The sequence below is a fragment of the Centropristis striata genome, chromosome 13 (genome assembly GCF_030273125.1).
Source record: "Centropristis striata isolate RG_2023a ecotype Rhode Island chromosome 13, C.striata_1.0, whole genome shotgun sequence".
In the NCBI taxonomy this organism is placed as follows: Eukaryota; Metazoa; Chordata; class Actinopteri; order Perciformes; family Serranidae; genus Centropristis; species Centropristis striata.
The window spans coordinates 36,144,443-36,163,122 of NC_081529.1; the positions used below are offsets into that span (position 1 = coordinate 36,144,443).

General features: G+C 35.6%; 1 protein-coding gene across 1 annotated transcript; it reads right to left on the bottom strand.

Annotated features, from left to right (window-relative positions):
* Positions 1 to 5,055: 5,055 nt before the first annotated feature.
* Positions 5,056 to 9,119, bottom strand: LOC131983893 (C-type lectin domain family 17, member A-like). Its single transcript, XM_059348720.1, has 3 exons — positions 8,484 to 9,119; positions 7,093 to 7,140; positions 5,056 to 5,107 (listed from the first exon to the last, which is right to left on the bottom strand). Exons 1-2 carry the CDS (start codon positions 8,873 to 8,875, stop codon positions 7,113 to 7,115), a joined length of 420 nt encoding a protein of 139 aa, XP_059204703.1. The 5' UTR covers positions 8,876 to 9,119; the 3' UTR covers positions 5,056 to 5,107; positions 7,093 to 7,112.
* Between the last annotated feature and the right edge of the window lie 9,561 nt (positions 9,120 to 18,680).

The window sequence follows — 18,680 nt, forward strand, 5'->3', positions numbered from 1 at the left end:
ACAACAGACTCACAACAGACAGACTCACAACAGACTCACAACAGACTCACAACAGACAGACACACAACAGACTGTCAGAGATAGAAACACACAACAGACTCACAACAGACTCACAACAGACAGACTCACAACAGACTCACAACAGACTCACAACAGACTCACAACAGACAGACACACAACAGACTCACAACAGACTCACAACAGACAGACACACAACAGACTCACAACAGACTCACAACAGACTCACAACAGACAGACTCACAACAGACTCACACACAACAGACACACAACAGACTGTCAGAGAGAGAAACACACAACAGACTCACAACAGACAGGCACACAACAGACTCACAACAGACAGACTCACAACAGACACACACACAACAGACACACAACAGACTGTCAGAGACAAAAAAATTCATGTAAATTTATGATCTTTTTCTCTTAAATTTGTGATTTTTTTTCTCACATAATTTGTGATTTTTAAAAAAAATCATAATATTGTACTTTTTCTCTTAAATTTGTGATTTTTTTTATATAAAGTTGAATTTTTTTCTCGTAAATTTGTGATTTTTTTTCTCTTAAATTTGTGATTTTTTTTCTCTTAAATTTGTGATTTTTTTCACATAAAGTTGAATTTTTTTCTCGTAAATTTGTGATTTTTTCTCGTAAATTTGTGATTTTTTTCTCACGTAATTTGTGATTTCTCTATCATAATATTGTACTTTTTCTCTTAAATTTGTAATTTTTTTTCTCGTAAATTTGTGATTTTTTTCTCGTAAATTTGTGATTTTTTTCTCGTAAATTTGTGATTTTTTTTCTCGTAAATTTGTGATTTTATTCTCTTACATTTGTGATTGTTTTTCTCACATAATTTGTGATTTTTAAAAAAATCATAATATTGTACTTTTTTCTCTTAAATTTGTGATTTTTTTTTCATATAAATTTGAATTTTTTTTCTCGTAAATGTGTTCGTTTTTTCTTGTAATTAGCTGCAAAAAGCATAGTTAACTGTTAACAAGTGCATAGTTAACTTATAATAGATGAGCAATAAAGTATATTTTAATATCAAAAAGCAAACAAGAGACTAATAAAGGCATGGCAAAGACATAATGGGTGGGTTATGGGTGTTTGTAATGCTATTATGAAGAATTATAAGATACTCATGAGGCTTTTATTAATGTTCTTATTATAAATCTCTAATAGCCTGCTATTAGCTGTATTATAATGCCATTATTAACACTTATATAGGCTTATAAACACACAGTAATGTTAATAAGCATCTTGTAAGGACTTACAAGGGCCTTATTACTTGTTAATTAATGGTTATTAGAAGGACCTTAATATAAAGCGTTACCGAAATATCTAATTAAAATGACTTAATGAATTGATTATTTATGTATTGAAAAATAGGCTTCAATACATAAATAATTAATTAATTAATCATGGTTTTGAATCAAACATAAACAAAGAGCCACTGATGCACCATGGAGACGTTCTGCACAATAACCATCATTTATAAATGGTAAACAGATATTTTATTAATGTTTAATCATCATTTATAAACCGTATATAGGCCATTTAGAATGGTAAATACATTATTTATTAATGTTTAACTAACTAAATAATTTATAAATATTATTATATTATATTATTAATAGTTTTAGTTGCACTCATTATAACATATTTAACACCATATTAAGTATGTTAATGATTTTGAAATGATTCATATACCTTTAAGAAATTGGTTTAAAAACAAACAAAAAGGGGAAAAAACAACGACTAAAGGAGCTCGGACTGAAATAAAGTGGAATAAATGAAAACAACAGGAATTGAAACGTCTCCACACAAATCTTTCTTGCTTTATTACTGGCATGCATTTTTATTTAAGTGATGAGAAAAATCATTTAGAATAATTAATAAACAGCAGGAACAGCCAGTCAACTATTATAACCCTTAATGAAGCTAAAAACATCTCAGAGATGATGAAACTTTATAAAAAGATTATAGATCACAGAGGACATTTATTGTTATAAATCAGCAGGATTATGGAAAGTCTTCTTTATTATATATATATTATATATATATCTCTGTTATAAAATACAAAATAAATCATCACACAAGTCAATTGTGAAATAAATAAATAAAGCAACAATTTGTGAAATGTTTAAAGAAATTTATTAAATTAATTGGACACATTGTTTATTTACGTTATTTCATTATACATTACTTTGTTTGGACTTTATTTCATTATTAATTAAATAAAATGTATAACAGTGACACTTTAATTTCTAAAACCAAAACATATGAAGTTGAAGGAACCAAATATCTGATCTCATCATAGAGAATATGTGTAATTTAATTTTATTAATCTTATCAATGAAATGTCAGAAAATAGTGAAAAATCTCTGTAATAAATCCCCACAGCACAAACACACAAAATCAAATATCTTGTTTTAATAAACCAACACGTTTAAATATAAGTAATTATAAGATTATGACCATATATGACAAAGAAAAGCATTAAATATTCATATAACAATTTACAATAACTATCATTTATAAATGGTAAACAGATAGTTTATTAATGTTTAATCATCATTTATAAACTGTATATAGGCCATTTAGAATGGTAAATACATAATTTATTAATGTTTAACTAACTAAATCATTTATAAATGGCAAATAGATGGTATATTAATGTAAGTTTATAGTTACATTACCATTAACAAACAATAAAATTACAATTAATAGTTTTAGTTTCACTCATTATAACATTTTTAGCACCATATTAAGTATATTAATGATTTTGAAATTATTCATATACCTTTAAGAAATTGGTTGAAAACATTTAAAGATTAAATATGTATAGCACTTTGTAAATGGTTAATAATTGGTTTATAAACCATCTATAAACATTATTTAGTTAGTTATTGTAAAGTGTTACTGAAAGTAGATTTGAACGTTTCCACACAACTTTAAAGTTTAAAGGTGGATTCCAGTCAAATCTAATTTATATTATCTGACCTATAAAATGTGAAAAATAATAAAACATTGCCTATTATAACTTCCCACAGCAAACACATGAATTAAACTTAATAAATCAATAGTCTGTATATGTTTAAATATAAGTATATATAAGTTTATGACCAATAAAAACATTAAATCTTTAAAGGTGAAAAATAATAAAACATTGCCTGTTATAATTCCCCACAGCAAACACATCAATTCAAACTTAATAAACCAAGTAAATATCAGTTTATGACCAATAAAAACATTAAATATTTAAACTGGAGAAGCTGGAAGCAGCAGATATTTGACATTTGAGCTCGTAAAATGACTAAAATGATGGTTTTATTATTAAAAAAACAGCTGCAACGAGTGGATTAATCTGCTAATTGTTGCAGCTCTATTGTCACACATCACACAAAGAAACACACTTTTCTCTGATTAACAAAATCTAAATTAACCCTTAATGAACTCCTGCCGTCGACTTTACACACACAAGTCAACTTACACACAGTCAAACCTGGAAATGAGGCCTTAATTTAGTAAATTTTACTAAAATTGACCAATAATAATGAGAAAAAAAATTAAAATTAACCTTTTTTTGCTTTAATCCAAAAATGAACAATGTTTTCAAAACAAAAGTTTCACTAAAAGTTGACATAACCTACTCTGTGCATTCACATAAAGAAATTATTATTTCACTATAACTATTGAAAAACAAAAATCAGGTTTTTGTTACTTTTTTTCCCCTTGAAATGAGGCCTAATTTTGAATATTTGACTAAAAATTGTCCAATAATAATGAAAAAAAATATATATATCAATTTGTTGGTCATTAGTTGCCTTAAAAGGTGAAAAAAAGTTGTTAATTTTTTTCTACATGTCCTGAAACCAGTCTGATGTCATGAGGTCCTTTTTGACCACAGGTGTGATTTTTTTTTTACTTTTTTTGCATCTAAAACATCTAAAAATGAACAATGTTTTCAAAACATAAGTTTCACTAAAAGTTGACAAAACCTACTCTGTGCATTCACATAAAGAAATAAATATTTCACTATTACTATTAAAAAAAATGTCAGATTTTATTACCTTTTTTTCTCTTGAAATGAGGCCTAATTTTGTATATTTGACTAAAATTGACCAATAATAAAGAAAAAAATATGAAAATTAACCTTTTTTTGCTGTCATCCAAAAATAAACAATGTTTCACAAAATTTTCACTAAAAGTTGACATAACCTACTCTGTGCATTCACATCAAGAAATTATTATTTCACTATAACTATTGAAAAAAATATTCAGGTTTTTTGTTACTTTTCTTCCCCTTGAAATGAGGCCTTAATTTTGAATATTTGACTAAAATTGACCAATAATAATGAAAAAAAAGGTCATTAGTTGCCTTAAAAGGTGAAAAAAATAAAAAGTTGGTAATTTTTTTTTACATGTCCTAAAACCAGTCTGATGTCATGGGGTCCTTTATGACCACAGGTGTGATTTTTTTTTTTACTTTTTTTGCTGACATCTAAAAATAAATAATGATTTAAATACAAAAGTTTCAGTAAAAGTTGACATAACCTACTCTGTACTCTCTTGAAATGAGGCCTAATTTTTTTACCTAATTTGTATATTTGATTAAAATTGACCAATAATAATGAAAAAATATGAAAATTACATGTCAAAGTGTTGGTCATTAGTTGCCTTAAAAGGTGAAAAGAAGTTGGTAATAATTTCTTTCTACGTGTCCTAAAACCAGTCTGATGTCCTGGGGTCCTTTTTGGTCCCTGAGGATGATGGGTGCTATAATAACAATAATAATAATAATAATAATTATAATAATAATTTGCAGGATGCAGAGGGGCAAATATGCTGAAAATTTCAAGCAATTCTATGAAAGTTGACCAATATTAATGGTATGTTGAAAATGATTTGGGGTCAAAAAGAAGCCCAAGAGGATACAAGGGTTAAGGCTCGTCTTCTTCTTCTCCTTGTGGAAGATTTTTCCATCTGCCTGCTTCCTAAAGCTCAGTCTGACGTCGTTATTCAGCTTCAGGTCCTTCAGCTTCAGGTCCTTCAGCTTCTGGTCCTTCAGCTTCTGTTGGAGCTGACAAACATTATTAGGGCCTCGGGGCAATCTCCCCAGCACTGGTCCCATACAGCAATAGCTGTAGGGACCAGTGCTGCACTACTGTTATACTGTGGATTTCTTCTTATTCCTCTTCCGGACGCAATTTCGTCCCGCTACTAGTCAAGACAAATTATATATCAAAACGTGCGGTTTGATCGGGATCGATGTGCTATTACTTTTCTCTACAGAATACGAATTTTTCGCGACGTAAAATTTTGCATTGAAATGAATGGGACGGCCGACAAAAAATGAGCGAAAAAGAACAATCATTGGAGATTTTTAAACGTCTACTTCTCCGGCATAATTTCACCTAGAGACTCAATTTAAACTTTAAACAGTAGACACAAGTCTTGTGTATCGGTGTATTAATCCATGTTTCGATAGGTCATATAGTTTTTTATCAATCCCTGTTCAATGACCAGGATCATTTTTTCAGAAATTCTGAGATTATAATGGGTGTGTATTGCACGGAATGTTCGTGTCAGAGTGTGTGACATCATCGCCAGAGTGTAGAGGGAGAGAAAAAACTGTCAAAAAATAAATTTGAAAACTGCACTCCAGGCCGCAAATTCCACTCTACAGAAATAATTTATACATAGAAATGTAGGAAAATTAGTCTTCTCCCTCACAATCCTCTGGTAAAGCTGTCAGAGTTATAGTTTGGGCGTAGGACGCAAAGATGATCCACCAACACCACCAACAGCCTCATTGGCTCCCATATTAAAAACGCAGGAAGATTTCTGAAAGAGGGAGATTGAAAAGTTTTTTTAGCTCGCTCTAACAAAGCTATATTTTAATTTTTCTTTCAAAAATCATATGTAGACCTTCAGGAAGAACTCAGGACGCTCAAAGTGAAGTCGGATCAATGATAGGTATTATGGTTTTGCCAAAAATGCTTTCTGTTCGAGGCCAGAAATTCCAGTCTGTCCACCTCTGGCTGCTGTCACTGTTCTGGAACATTCATATAACTAACCCTAACCCTAACCCTAACCCTATGTTTCTATGTAAAAATTATTTATGTAGAGTGGACTTACGTCGTTAAAAATTTGTATTCTGTAGAGAAAAGTAATAGCACACCGATCCCGATCAAACCGCACGTTTTGATATATAATTTGTCCTGCAACTCTTCAAGTTGTAGGACTAGTAGCGGGACAAAATTGCGTCCAGAAGAGGAAGAAGAAGAAATCCACAGTATAACAGTAGTGCAGCACTGGTCCCTACAGCTATTGCTGTATGGGACCAGTGCTCGGTGCGATTGCCCCAAGGCCCTAATAATTTAAAATAATTTAAACAGTGAAAATATTTGAGTGGCCTATTACCATTTTTGTTATTGTGACAAATACGTCACATCAGGTTTTTGATTTTTAGGTTAAAAGCCTGATGTGACGTATACGTCACAGTGATATTTTTGTTACTTGTTTTATGTTAATTTGTTCAGGAAATATGGTCAAAACAGGTTAAATGCAATACAGGACACCCTATTAACGGATTAGAATTGTTAAATGGGTTTAAACATAGTCTCGTAACAAAAAATAAGCATTTTGAAATTAGCTACTTTTCCACTTTTCTGTTTCCAGTTACAGAAACATTTTGGAGAAGTCACTTCCTGTCACAGTCAAACAGTCTTTCTAAGGGACTTAATGAGTTAATGTGAAGCATAAAGCTGAATATTGGAGATTATAGAACATTTGAAGTGGGTTCTTATGGGTTAATAGTCACAATTCCACCTGGACACTATTTACTTCTCATGTCACGTTGCTGTCCAAAGCATTGTAATGTTTATAACATATAGTTTGTGAATGATTTTGCTCTATTCAATCTTTTAAATGTCTCTTTATCTGTTTCCTCCTCAGACTGTTTCTTTTACTGCTTTAATGTGAATTCACTCTCTGAGGGCCAATAAAGTTTCATCATTTGTTTGCTCAGTTTTTGCATAAAATTTGAATGAAAAGATGATTTACCTGCTTCAGCCTTCCCTCCATCACAGCTCATCGTTTAGTTCGAAGATGCTTTAAAAAGACAATAAAACATGATCAGTTCAGAGATTTCTGCGTTGATAATAATCAGCATCCTGTTGATATAAAAGAAGACATTAAATCTCTTGTGAGATTCCTCGTCACGTTAAAAAATCAGTCTTGCGAGATTTGTGAATTATTCAAACTTCTATTTGTGACCTGGTGGGGCAGTAAAAGGAAAAGAAGAAGAGGAGGAGAAGGAGGAGAAGCAGCCAGAATGACGTCACAGGGGCCGGCGGCTCCTTAAGAAGAGTTGCTAACAGTTAGCTCTGTAGCAGTACAGTGTGTATGTGCTAACAGGCTAACAGTTAGCTCTGTTGCAGTACAGTGTGTATGTGCTAACAGGCTAACAGTTAGCTCTGTAGCAGTACGATGTGTATGTGCTAACAGGCTAACAGTTAGCTCTGTAGCAGTACAGTATGTGCTAACAGGCTAACAGTTAGCTCTGTAGCAGTACAGTGTGTATGTGCTAACAGGCTAACAGTTAGCTCTGTAGCAGAACAGTGTGTATGTGCTAACAGGCTAACAGTTAGCTCTGTAGCAGTACAGTGTGTATGTGCTAACAGGCTAACAGTTAGCTCTGTAGCAGTACAGTGTGTATGTGCTGCTGCTGCAGGAGGTGTTCACTTAGCGATCTCTGTTTGACGATCGCTATGTTTATGATAATTAGCCATGCTGCTTTGTTTAGTCTCCCGTGTATGTGATCACGGATCACGGTCGAAACTGTTGCTAAGTGATTACGCTACGGCCGAAAACCATACCTCACCTCTGGAGTCTCATTAATTAAATAATTAATTCCTCTGGGGGACTTTATTTTTTTATTCATCTTATTTTAACTTTTATAAATTTTAGTTTTAGTTTCAATTTTTGGAAGAAGAAGTTTAGTAAAAGCTCATGCTTACATCATGCATGTAAAGAGTTATAATAAAACATTTCAAAATGCAACTCGGTTAAATAAAGGTCTGTTGGTCCAGTCAGATATTGTGTCATTGTAGTTTTCTTAAAATCTCGTCTCGTTCTCGTTCTCGTGAACCTAATATCGAGTCTCGTCTCATGAGTGTATCGTCACACCGCTAGTTTAGTCCTGTGGTCAGTTTAGAGCTGCCAGGGGGCGTTCAGGGGTTTATCACTAAGTTATCAGCAGTTACTTCCTCCATCTGATGATATATTCTCACATTTAAATCAACACTAACTGATGATCTGCAGTTGGTCTCACTGCACGCTAACACCAACATCCTGAGTGTTCACATGTATTGTCCAGAAATTATTTTTATTTTCTCATTTCATGCTAAAGTAAACCTAAATCTAATATAAATACTGTTTGAATCAGTGATTACCACTTAAGTGGACTGTAGCAGATGAATGGATGTGTCCCGTCACAGCCCACGTCCCACCATCCTCCAGAGGAGCTGAAATCTGCTACTGCACAATTCTCATTTGGACCATTAGGTTCCCCTGGCGCCCAGTCTCTGAACGAGGAGTTGCTTCCATCGGACCACTTCCAGGAGTCTCTGAAAAGGCCGATCCAGAAATATCTTCCTCCTCCTCCTGCTGGAATCAGCTCCTTGACCTTCTGGTTCTCTTCCTGGTTCCTCACACTGGCCAGGTCTGTGTGGTGTTCTCTGCAGTAGCTCTGGGCCTCGGTCCAGGTCATGGAGTCGTCAGTGGGGACAAATGTCACATCCTGACCTGAAAATAGATCCAGAGAAGAGCTGTGCAGAGGCAACATAACACACAACACAGATGCATACTTTATATTTGAGTTTCTCTAATTATGAATATTTTTCCAGCAGTTTGATGTTTCTTAATGAACGTCAGCATGAAGCTGAAGTCACCGGGGAGCTACACTGTAAAAAATGTCTGTAGATTTCAGGGTGAAAAACTGCTAAACCATGACAGTAAAAGACGTAAAATGATAAATGAGTTAATTCAGTTTCAGTAACAATGAAACACTGTAAATGTATATATCAGACAAAAAACAGGATTTTTTACATTAAAAAATAAATAAATACATTACTCCACTGTAAAATACTCTGGCACCGTGTTTTTAACAAAAATATACTGCAATATATATACAAGCCATCACTGTAATTGTTGCATTTGTTCTTTGTGAAAATACATTTTCTCTTATTAAATGTACTAAACATCATATCTCTAACAGAAATATACTGTAATATTTAATGGTAAAATCTTTAATTTATGCAGCATTTATGAAGTATTTTCTTGTCAGTTATATGGCAGAACAGTGTTTCTTTTGATGGAAAAACTTTTTATTTTTTACGATGAAATATGGAATAAAATGGCAATCTTGAACGTGAAATCAATCATTTTACCGTAATATTAGAAAAAGTTGCACCGTATTTTTACGGTAAAGTTCTGGCAACCACAGCTGCTGGTTTTTTTACTGTAAAAACAACATTTTTTTTTTACAGTGTGTGTGCATATCAACTCCTTCTCTTGCAGCCCTGTTGACTGAGACAGTGAGGTGGGATAAAGCTGTTAATGATGGAGCTCTTTATAGAAACATTTATATATTTATATCAATGAAGGCAGGACTCACGTCCATCTGCTTTAACTGTAACTGGAGACAGAGTTTTACCTTCACTCAGCAATATTCTCACCTGTGACATTATAGCAGACGGCCCGTCTGTCCCCTGTGCAGCTGACATCATCCCATTCTCCATTAGACATCATCATTGTGCAGTGTTGATCACCTCCTGAATTGTCTGGTTGTCCATTAGCCCATCCTCTGAACTCCTCCTCTCCTGGTCCGTAGAAGCTTGTGTCTGACAGTGACCACTTCCAGCTCGTGACATCATCATCCTGCAGCCCGATCCAGGTGTTCTGAAACACATATTTGCATTAATAATAATATTCATGTGTCCATATGAACAGTGAAACAGGTTCTGCTTCCTGTAATACTTCCTGCTTTTCATACTGGACATGAACAGATCCCTTATGATGAACGTTCAATGGAACTAAATCCTTCGTCCTCGTTCAGTATTTTTTTTAAAACAACATTAAAACGTTTCTGTGAAGTATCACGGCTCAGATTTAATAAACTTTAATCCACCCAAAGGAAAGAAAGAGGAAAGTGAACTCACAGAGGAAAATCCTGCTGTTGCTGCCAAGCTGTTCAGGAACTCCACATGCTCCATGCTCTCTACAGTGACCAGGTCTGTGTGTTTCTCTCTGCAGTAACTTTGTGCTTCAGTAAAAGTCTTCTCCTCAGAAATGAAATGGTGCCGACCTCCAGCACACAGGCCTGTAGAGACACATGCATGCTGTTCACATATATACATATATATATATATATATATATATATAGCTATGAATAACTCTTTATACATGTTTTATACGTGTTTAATTAGTGCAGGTATCAAGTGGAACCCAGCAGTGAAACACAGAGACTGAGCACATTTTAACTGATTTATCTCGAATACATTTCTTTTTAAAATAAATTAGAGATGTGACTGATTCCTGCTTTTATGAAAGTATATCAGGTCAGTGTGTTTTAGTTAAATAATAATTAATAATGAATAAGTAATAATTATATTTATCAGCTCTATCAACTTTCATTTAGTTAATCAAACATTAATCATGGATTATTTATTACTTATTTATGTCTACATTTATTGATACATTTTAACTGGGTCTCCTTACTGTTCTCTTTACTAAGAAACATCTAAATATATGACATCACTAGATTTTTATTGAGGCATTATTGTGATGTTACTTTTTCCTGTGGAAGTGGTTTTACTGGCCGGTCAGGAACCAGTAAGGAACCAGTAAGGAACCAGTAAGGAACCAGTCAGGATCAGTCAGGAACCAGTCTGTGTCTTTTTTGATCATTTTTACATCTACTTTTGGTCAATTTGTGTCTATTTCGATAATTTTGTGTCCTTCTTTTGGTCATTTTCACAGTCTTTTCACAGTTTCTACAGTCATGGAAACATTCTTGATAATAACCAAAATCATTATGAATAAAACCATGTTGTGTTACGTCACTGTGACAAACCAAGACTAGATGATGGAGCAACGTGACTCCAGTAAAACTAGATTTACTAAAGACTTCCAGCTTCTAGTCTTTAGGGACTGGGGACATCTTTAGGTGGGAGCCCAGCATCACTCATGATGTCACTGAAGAGCATCATTAAAGAGTTGCTCTGCAGCCACAATGATACATCAATGTAATATAAATATAAAAGAAAAGAAAGACTTGCCTGGTGTAGAAAAGAGGAGCAGAAGACCCAGCAGCATCTTGTTTTCTCTCTCGCTTCGTGTGAGTGCGACACGTCAGACTCGCTGCTGCTGAGACAGATTGACTGTGTCCAATTCCTCAGAATTATTCAAACTACATATCTGGAAGAGAGGCAGCAATCGTTTGCATGTTAAGGAAATTACAGTCTAATTCTGCTCACAGATTATGTCCTCCCTCTCATCAGGACCGGCTTTGTTTTTGTTGTTCACAGCTCCGACCATTTAAGATTATCCTTTATTAGTCTCATAATACATTACATTACATTACATTACATGTCATTTAGCAGACGCTTTTGTCCAAAGCGACTTACAATAAGTGCATTCAACCTGATGGTACTAGACATAGACCACAGGAATCAAGTAAGTACATAACTTTAAGAGCCAACTGTTATTGCTACAGGGGTGCTATATGTTAAAGAAGAAAAGAAGAGAAAAGAAGAAGAGCATTTTTTTTAGAATAGAATATAAAACAGGAATAGAATAGAATAGAAATAAAACAGGAAAACAGAAGTTAAAAAAGTGTATTTGTTGTTCACAGCTCCGACCACTGAAGATTATCCTTTATTAGACTCACAACGGGGGAATTTTAAGTAATACGGGAACAAAGTGGAAAGCAAGATACAGAAGAGCTTCAATAAAAATAGTAAACAAGGAGTATAAAATAGAAATATAAAAAGGTATTAACAATAAAACAATTAAGAAATATATAAAGGTATTAACAATAAAACAATTAAGAAATATATAAAGCTATTAACAATAAAACAATTAAGAAATATATAAAGGTATTAACAATAAAACAATTAAGAAATATAAAAAGGTATTAACAATAAAATAATTAAGAAATATATAAAGGTATTAACAATAAAACAATTAAGAAATATATAAAGGTATTAACATTGACTTTTGAAACAAGTAGAAATATAATTATAACTTTTCTCTCCTTTAACCTCACACAGTTCTGTGGATGATTGTGGTCGTGAGTGTTGCCATCTTCATCATCATCATCATCATCATCTCAGTTCTGCACTGATGATAATCTGAAGTTCTCCAGCACAAACATGGAGGTGACGTTCTTTAAGCCTTTCTTACTCCCACTGCTGCCTGAAATTAACCTGTTAATAATAATTAAAAGGATTGTTCAAAGATTTTATTACTTTTTTTTAATAGACTGTATAAAATAGAGTGTAAAACAGTATAAGACGTATTACACAGACTGTATAAAACAGAGCCTGGAGGAGCGTTCCCTACTGGATTATGAGCTCAATGTTAGTGCTGCTCCCTGTTCAATGGACATTACTGCATCAGTTCTGTACACAGAGCTGGGAGGGTTACTGTAAAACAGGAGTCTCAAACTCAAATTACCTGGGGGCCGCTGGAGGCATGATCAAAATGACAGAAAAAAGACACAAAATTACCAAAAAAGACACAAAATGAGAAGACAGAATAACAAAACAAGAAAACCCCACAGAAGACACAAAATGACAAAAAAGACAGAAAATGACAAAAAAGACAGAAAATGACAAAAAAAGACACAACAACAGACACAAAACTAGAAAATTTCCTCTAGGGAAATTTTGAAAGGGCCACGGGGGCTACTGCCGGTGTGTGTACACTATGATGAGATTTCAAACAATTAATACTAGTAATGTTATGATACTATTCCTCGTCAAGTATTTATTTATACAGCAACCTATGCCCTTTAACCTCAAAATGTGTGTGTGTGAAACATTTGTATCTGGAGGAGTGTGCGCGCTTACGCGCGCATATGTGTGTGTGTGTGTGTGTGTGTGTGTGTGTGTGTGTGTGCGTGCGTGTATCTTTAACTGTTATTACATTAAATGACCAGTGTGTGTGTGTGTGTGTGTGTGTGTGTGTGTGTGTGCGTGTATCTGTAACTGTAATCACATCAAAACATCAAAGCGTGGGGTCGACCAATCAGAGCAGAGCAATCAACGGAATTAACAGCTGTGGAATCTTCTGGCAGAGTGAAAGCAGCCAGAGGTGGGCAGAGTGAAATTTCTGGCCTCGAACAGAAAGCATTTTTGGCAAAACCATAATACCTATCATTGATCCGACTTCACTTTGAGCGTCCTGAGTTCTTCCTGAACCTCTACATATGTTTTTTTTTTAAAGAAAAATGAAAAAATAGCTTTATTAGAGCGATCTAAAAAACAGTTAAATCTCACTTTTTCCGAAATCTTCCTGCGTTTTTAATATGGGACCCAATGAGGCTGTTGGTGGTTTTGGTGGCGCATCTTTGCGTCGTACGCCCAAATTATAACTCTGACAGCTTTACCAGAGGATTGTGAGTGAGAAGACAAATTTTCCTACATTTCTATGTATAAATTATTTCTGTAGAGTGGAATTTGCGGCCTGGAGTGCAGTTTTCAAATTTATTTTTTGACAGTTTTACCTCTCCCTCTACACTCTGAGCGATGACATCACACACTCTGACACGAACATTCCGTGCAATACACACCCATTATAATCTCAGAATTTCTCCAAAAATGATCATGGTCATTGAACAGGGATTGATAAAAAACTATATGACCTATCGAAACGCAAAGTAATACACCAATACACAAGACTTGTGTCTACTGTTTAAAGTTTAAATGGAGTCTCTAGGTGAAATTATGCCGGAGAAGTAGACGTCTGAAAATCTTCAATTAATGTTCTTTTTTGCTCATTTTCTTTCGGCCGTCCCATTCATTTCAATGCAAAATATTGGGCAGTTTTTCGCGACTTACGTTGCGAAAAATTCATATTCCGTAGAGAAAAGTAATAGCACACCGATCCCGATCAAACCGCACGTTTTGATATATAATTAGTAGCGGGACAAAATTGCGTAAGAGGAATAAGAAGAAATCCACAGTATAACAGTAGTGCTCGGTGCGATTGCCCCGAGGCCCTAATTACCAAAAAAGACAGAAAATGACTAAAAAAGACACAACAACAGACACAAAATGACTTACAAAGACACAAAAAGACATGAAAAGGGTTCAAAAATGGACAAAATAGCCCAATAAGACTCCATAGAGTTAGAAGATGCGCTGCAGCATTTTGAACTAGAAAATTTCCTCTGGGGAAATTGTGAAAGGGCCACGGGGGCTACTGCCGGTGTGTGTACACTATGATGAGATTCTTCAGAGATTTAAAACTATGCCCTTTAACCTCAAAGTGTGTGTGTGTGTTTGTTTGTTTTTACTCTTCCTGTAAGTCGCTTTGGATAAAAGCGTCTGCTAAATGTAAATGTAAATGTGTGTGTGTGTGTGTGTAATTAAAATCACATAAAGTTACTGTGTGTGTGTGTGTGTGTGCGTGCGTGTGTTTGAAGCATGTGTATGCATGTGTGAGGAGTGTGCATGCTTACGCGCATGTGTGTGTGTGTGTGTGTATCTGTAACTCTAATCACATCAAAGATCAAAGGCAATCAGATCAAAGCAATCAACTGAATTAATGACACCTGTTCCGGCATAGTGACAGCAGAGGTGGACAGACTGAAATTTCTGGCCTCGAACAGAAAGCATTTTTGGCAAAACTATAATACCTATCATTGATCCGACTTCACTTTGAGCGTCCTGAGTTTTTCCTGAACGTCTACATATGTTTTTTTTTTAAGAAAAATGAAAAAATAGCTTTGTTAGAGCGATCTAAAAAAACATTTTTTGGGCCTTTTTCCGAAATCTTCCTGCGTTTTTAATATGGGAGCCAATGAGGCAGTTGGTGGTGTTGGTGGATCATCTCTGCGTTTTACGCCCAAACTATAACTCTGACAGCTTTACCAGAGGATTGTGAGTGAGAAAACAAATTTTCCTACGTTTCTATGTATAAATTATTTCTGTAGAGTGGAATTTGCGGCCTGGAGCGCAGTTTTAAAATTTATTTTTTGACAATTTTACCTCTCCCTCTACACTCTGAGCGATGACATCACACACTCTGACACGAACATTCCGTGCAATACACACCCATTATAATCTCAGAATTTCTCCAAAAATGATCATGGTCATTGAAAAGGGATTGACAAAAAACTATATGACCTATCGAAACGTGGATTAATACACCGATACACAAGACTTGTGTCTACTGTTTAAAGTTTAAATGGAGTCTCTAGGTGAAATTATGCCGGAGAAGTAGACGTTTAAAAATCTCCAATGATTGTTCTTTTTCGCTCATTTTTTGTCGGCCGTCCCATTCATTTCAATGCAAAATTTTGAGCAGTTTTTCGCGACTTACGTCGCGAAGAATTTGTATTCTGTAGAGAAAAGTAATAGCACACCGATCCCGGTCAAACCGCACGTTTTGATATATAATTTGTCTAGTAGCGGGACAAAATTGCGTCCGCAAGAGGAATAAGAAGAAATCCACAGTAGTGCAGCACTGGTCCCTACAGCTATTGCTGTATGGGACCAGTGCTCGGTGCGATTGCCCCGAGGCCCTAACAAGTTGTAGGCGTCACAATGAGCGCTGGTCTAAACCTACATACAACCAGGTGCAAAAATCAATGAAATGAAGGCATGAATGAGCTTCTCCAGGTCACTAGGACAGAGGGATGGTTTCATCCTGGACAGAAGTCACAGATGGAATAAGGAACTTTTGACCACATAGACAATTTGCCTTTCAAATTTGAAATCACTGTTGAAAGTGACACCAAGGCTCTTGATGACAGAGCAGTTTTTTGAATCCAGAGCATCAGCACAGTCGCTGTAATGTTTATGAACCAAACACTTCATCTGTCTTGCTGTCATTTACAGCAGCTATTCTCAACCTTGGGGTCCCGACCCCAATTGGGGTCGCGAGATGATTTCTGGGGGTCGCCAAATCATTTTGGAAAAGATATAAATGCACAAAATCAATATTCAATGACATAATTTCAGACAGAGAATTGTTTTAGTTGTTGTCTGCTTCATTATTTGTCCAAAATTCATCGTATCAACTGAGTTTATCTGATCTGAACTGTGACATTCTGTTCAGTGAGCACAGCGGAAAAAATAAACAAACAAAAAGAAAAAAAACTAGTGTGTTGTTGCTTTACTGCAGCTGCAGTTGGCTAGCAGCTAGCAGCTAGCCAACTGCAGCTAGCAGCTAGCTATAACTGATGCTGGAGAAATGGAGCGTTGGCTGCAATGTAAAAAAAGATAAACAATAGCTACTCAATAAAATTGCGGCAACAGATTGCACGCAATATTATTAATTAAATCTAACTACGTTACAAGTTGAGTTAATAACAACTTAACAGGAAGTGCCTGTCAATTAAAAACGGACTAATTATATTGTGTTGGATTCATTCAGAATTCTCTTGATTTAGAATTACATACACATAAAGATTATATTTAATGTGATCAAAATTAGTAGATTCTATCTCAAACATTTTTATATTAAAGTTACTTAAACAACTGCCTCAAAATCAAGGACGCATTTATATTTAAAACATTTTATCAAATATATTAAGTAAAATTAAGTGACTACAGAATAATTTATTACAGTGCAAAGAAAAGCTCCAGACTGGGTCAGCAGCAGCAGCAGCAGCAGGGTCCTAAGCTCTTCTTGTAGTTTTGAACTTTTGGTGCATGACAAAAAACACCAGAATATCCACAGGGTGCCATTTGCTCTCAAGTGTTGTTCTGTTCAAAAATATCTAATTAAAATGATTAATGAATTATTTTATTTTTTTATTGAAGAATAGGCTTCATTTAGTTTTGTTGTAATTGTCTATATATATGCCAGCAGCAACCAGCTACCACCAGGCCAGGCTCCAGCAGCAGCCAGCTACCAACAGGCCAGGCTCCAGCAGCAGCCAGCTACCAACAGGCCAGGCTCCAGCAGCAGCCAGCTACCAACAGGCCAGGCTCCAGCAGCAGCCAGCTACCAACAGGCCAGGCTCCAGCAGCAGCCAGCTACCAACAGGCCAGGCTCCAGCAGCAGCCAGCTACCAACAGGCCAGGCTCCAACAGCAGCCAGCTACCAACAGGCCAGGCTCCAGCAGCAGCCAGCTACCACCAGGCCAGGCTCTAGCAGGAGCCAGCTACCACCAGGCCAGCTCCAGCAGCAGCCAGTTTCCACAGCCAGTTACTACCAGGCCAGGCTCCAGCCAGACAGCCAGACCCCACCAGGCAAGGGTTAGGCCAGGTTTCAACAGAAAATGGGACCAAAGCAGCAGAAAAACACTGAGGAGGAGTATGTATCGCTCACGCAGGTAAATGACCTACTGAATCAGCAGAAAGACATGTTCACTGCTCTATTACAACAACAACAAGATATATTCAAAAGCTTTGTCAAAGTCATTATGGACTCAACAAACTCCAGGGTGGATGCAATAACGAAAGAAGTGCAGGATCTGAAGTCAAGCATCCAATACACACAGAAAGATGTTGATGAACTGAAAATCACTCAAGCTAAACAGTCTGATCACTGCAACACAATTCAAACGGACATCATGAAGTTATGTGAGAGTTTGCAGGTCATCCTGGACAAGCATGAGTACCTCGAGGGTCAATCAAGGCGGAATAACATTGTGATTGATGGAATACCTGAAACTCCAGGTGAATCCTGGGCGGACTCAGAGGAAAAAGTAAAGGACATGCTGAAGCAGAAGTTGCAGCTACAGAGGGAGATTGAGGTGGAACGTGCACACCGCACAGGTAAACCTGAAGCTTCCAGAGAAAGACCAAGATCTATAGTTGTTAAGTTCCTGCGTTTTAAGGAAGGCTTTTATGGACAAGGCTGCGGTCTTGCAAAGGGCCAAGAACCTCAAGGGCACTAAGATATTCATCAATGAGGACTACACGGACGCTGTAAGACATAAAAGGAAAGAACTGATGCCAAAGATGAAAGCAGCACGTGAAAGAGGAGATATCGCCTATCTTAGACATGACAGGCTAATCATCCATCCTCGCACCAGCACTCCATGCTAAGCTGGGTATGAAGGTATGCCTACATAAAATACTCTTTAAGAGATGAATGACTAACACAATCATGTCACAACACAAACAACCAAAGAGAGGCTTAGGTATTGCACATATTAACATAAACAGTCTTAGAAACAAAATAAATGAGGTCAACAGGTGAAATGTTATTTGAACACAAATTGCACTTTCTTGCTATCTCAGAAACTCACCTGGACTCTTCCATTGAAGATACTGAGCTAGAGATTAAAGGTTTCAACATTTACAGAAATGATAGAAATAAATATGGTGGGGGAGTAGCTTTTTATGTTCAGGATCATGTGCCTGTGAAAATTTGTACTGATATGATGAAATACAATATCGAAATACTAT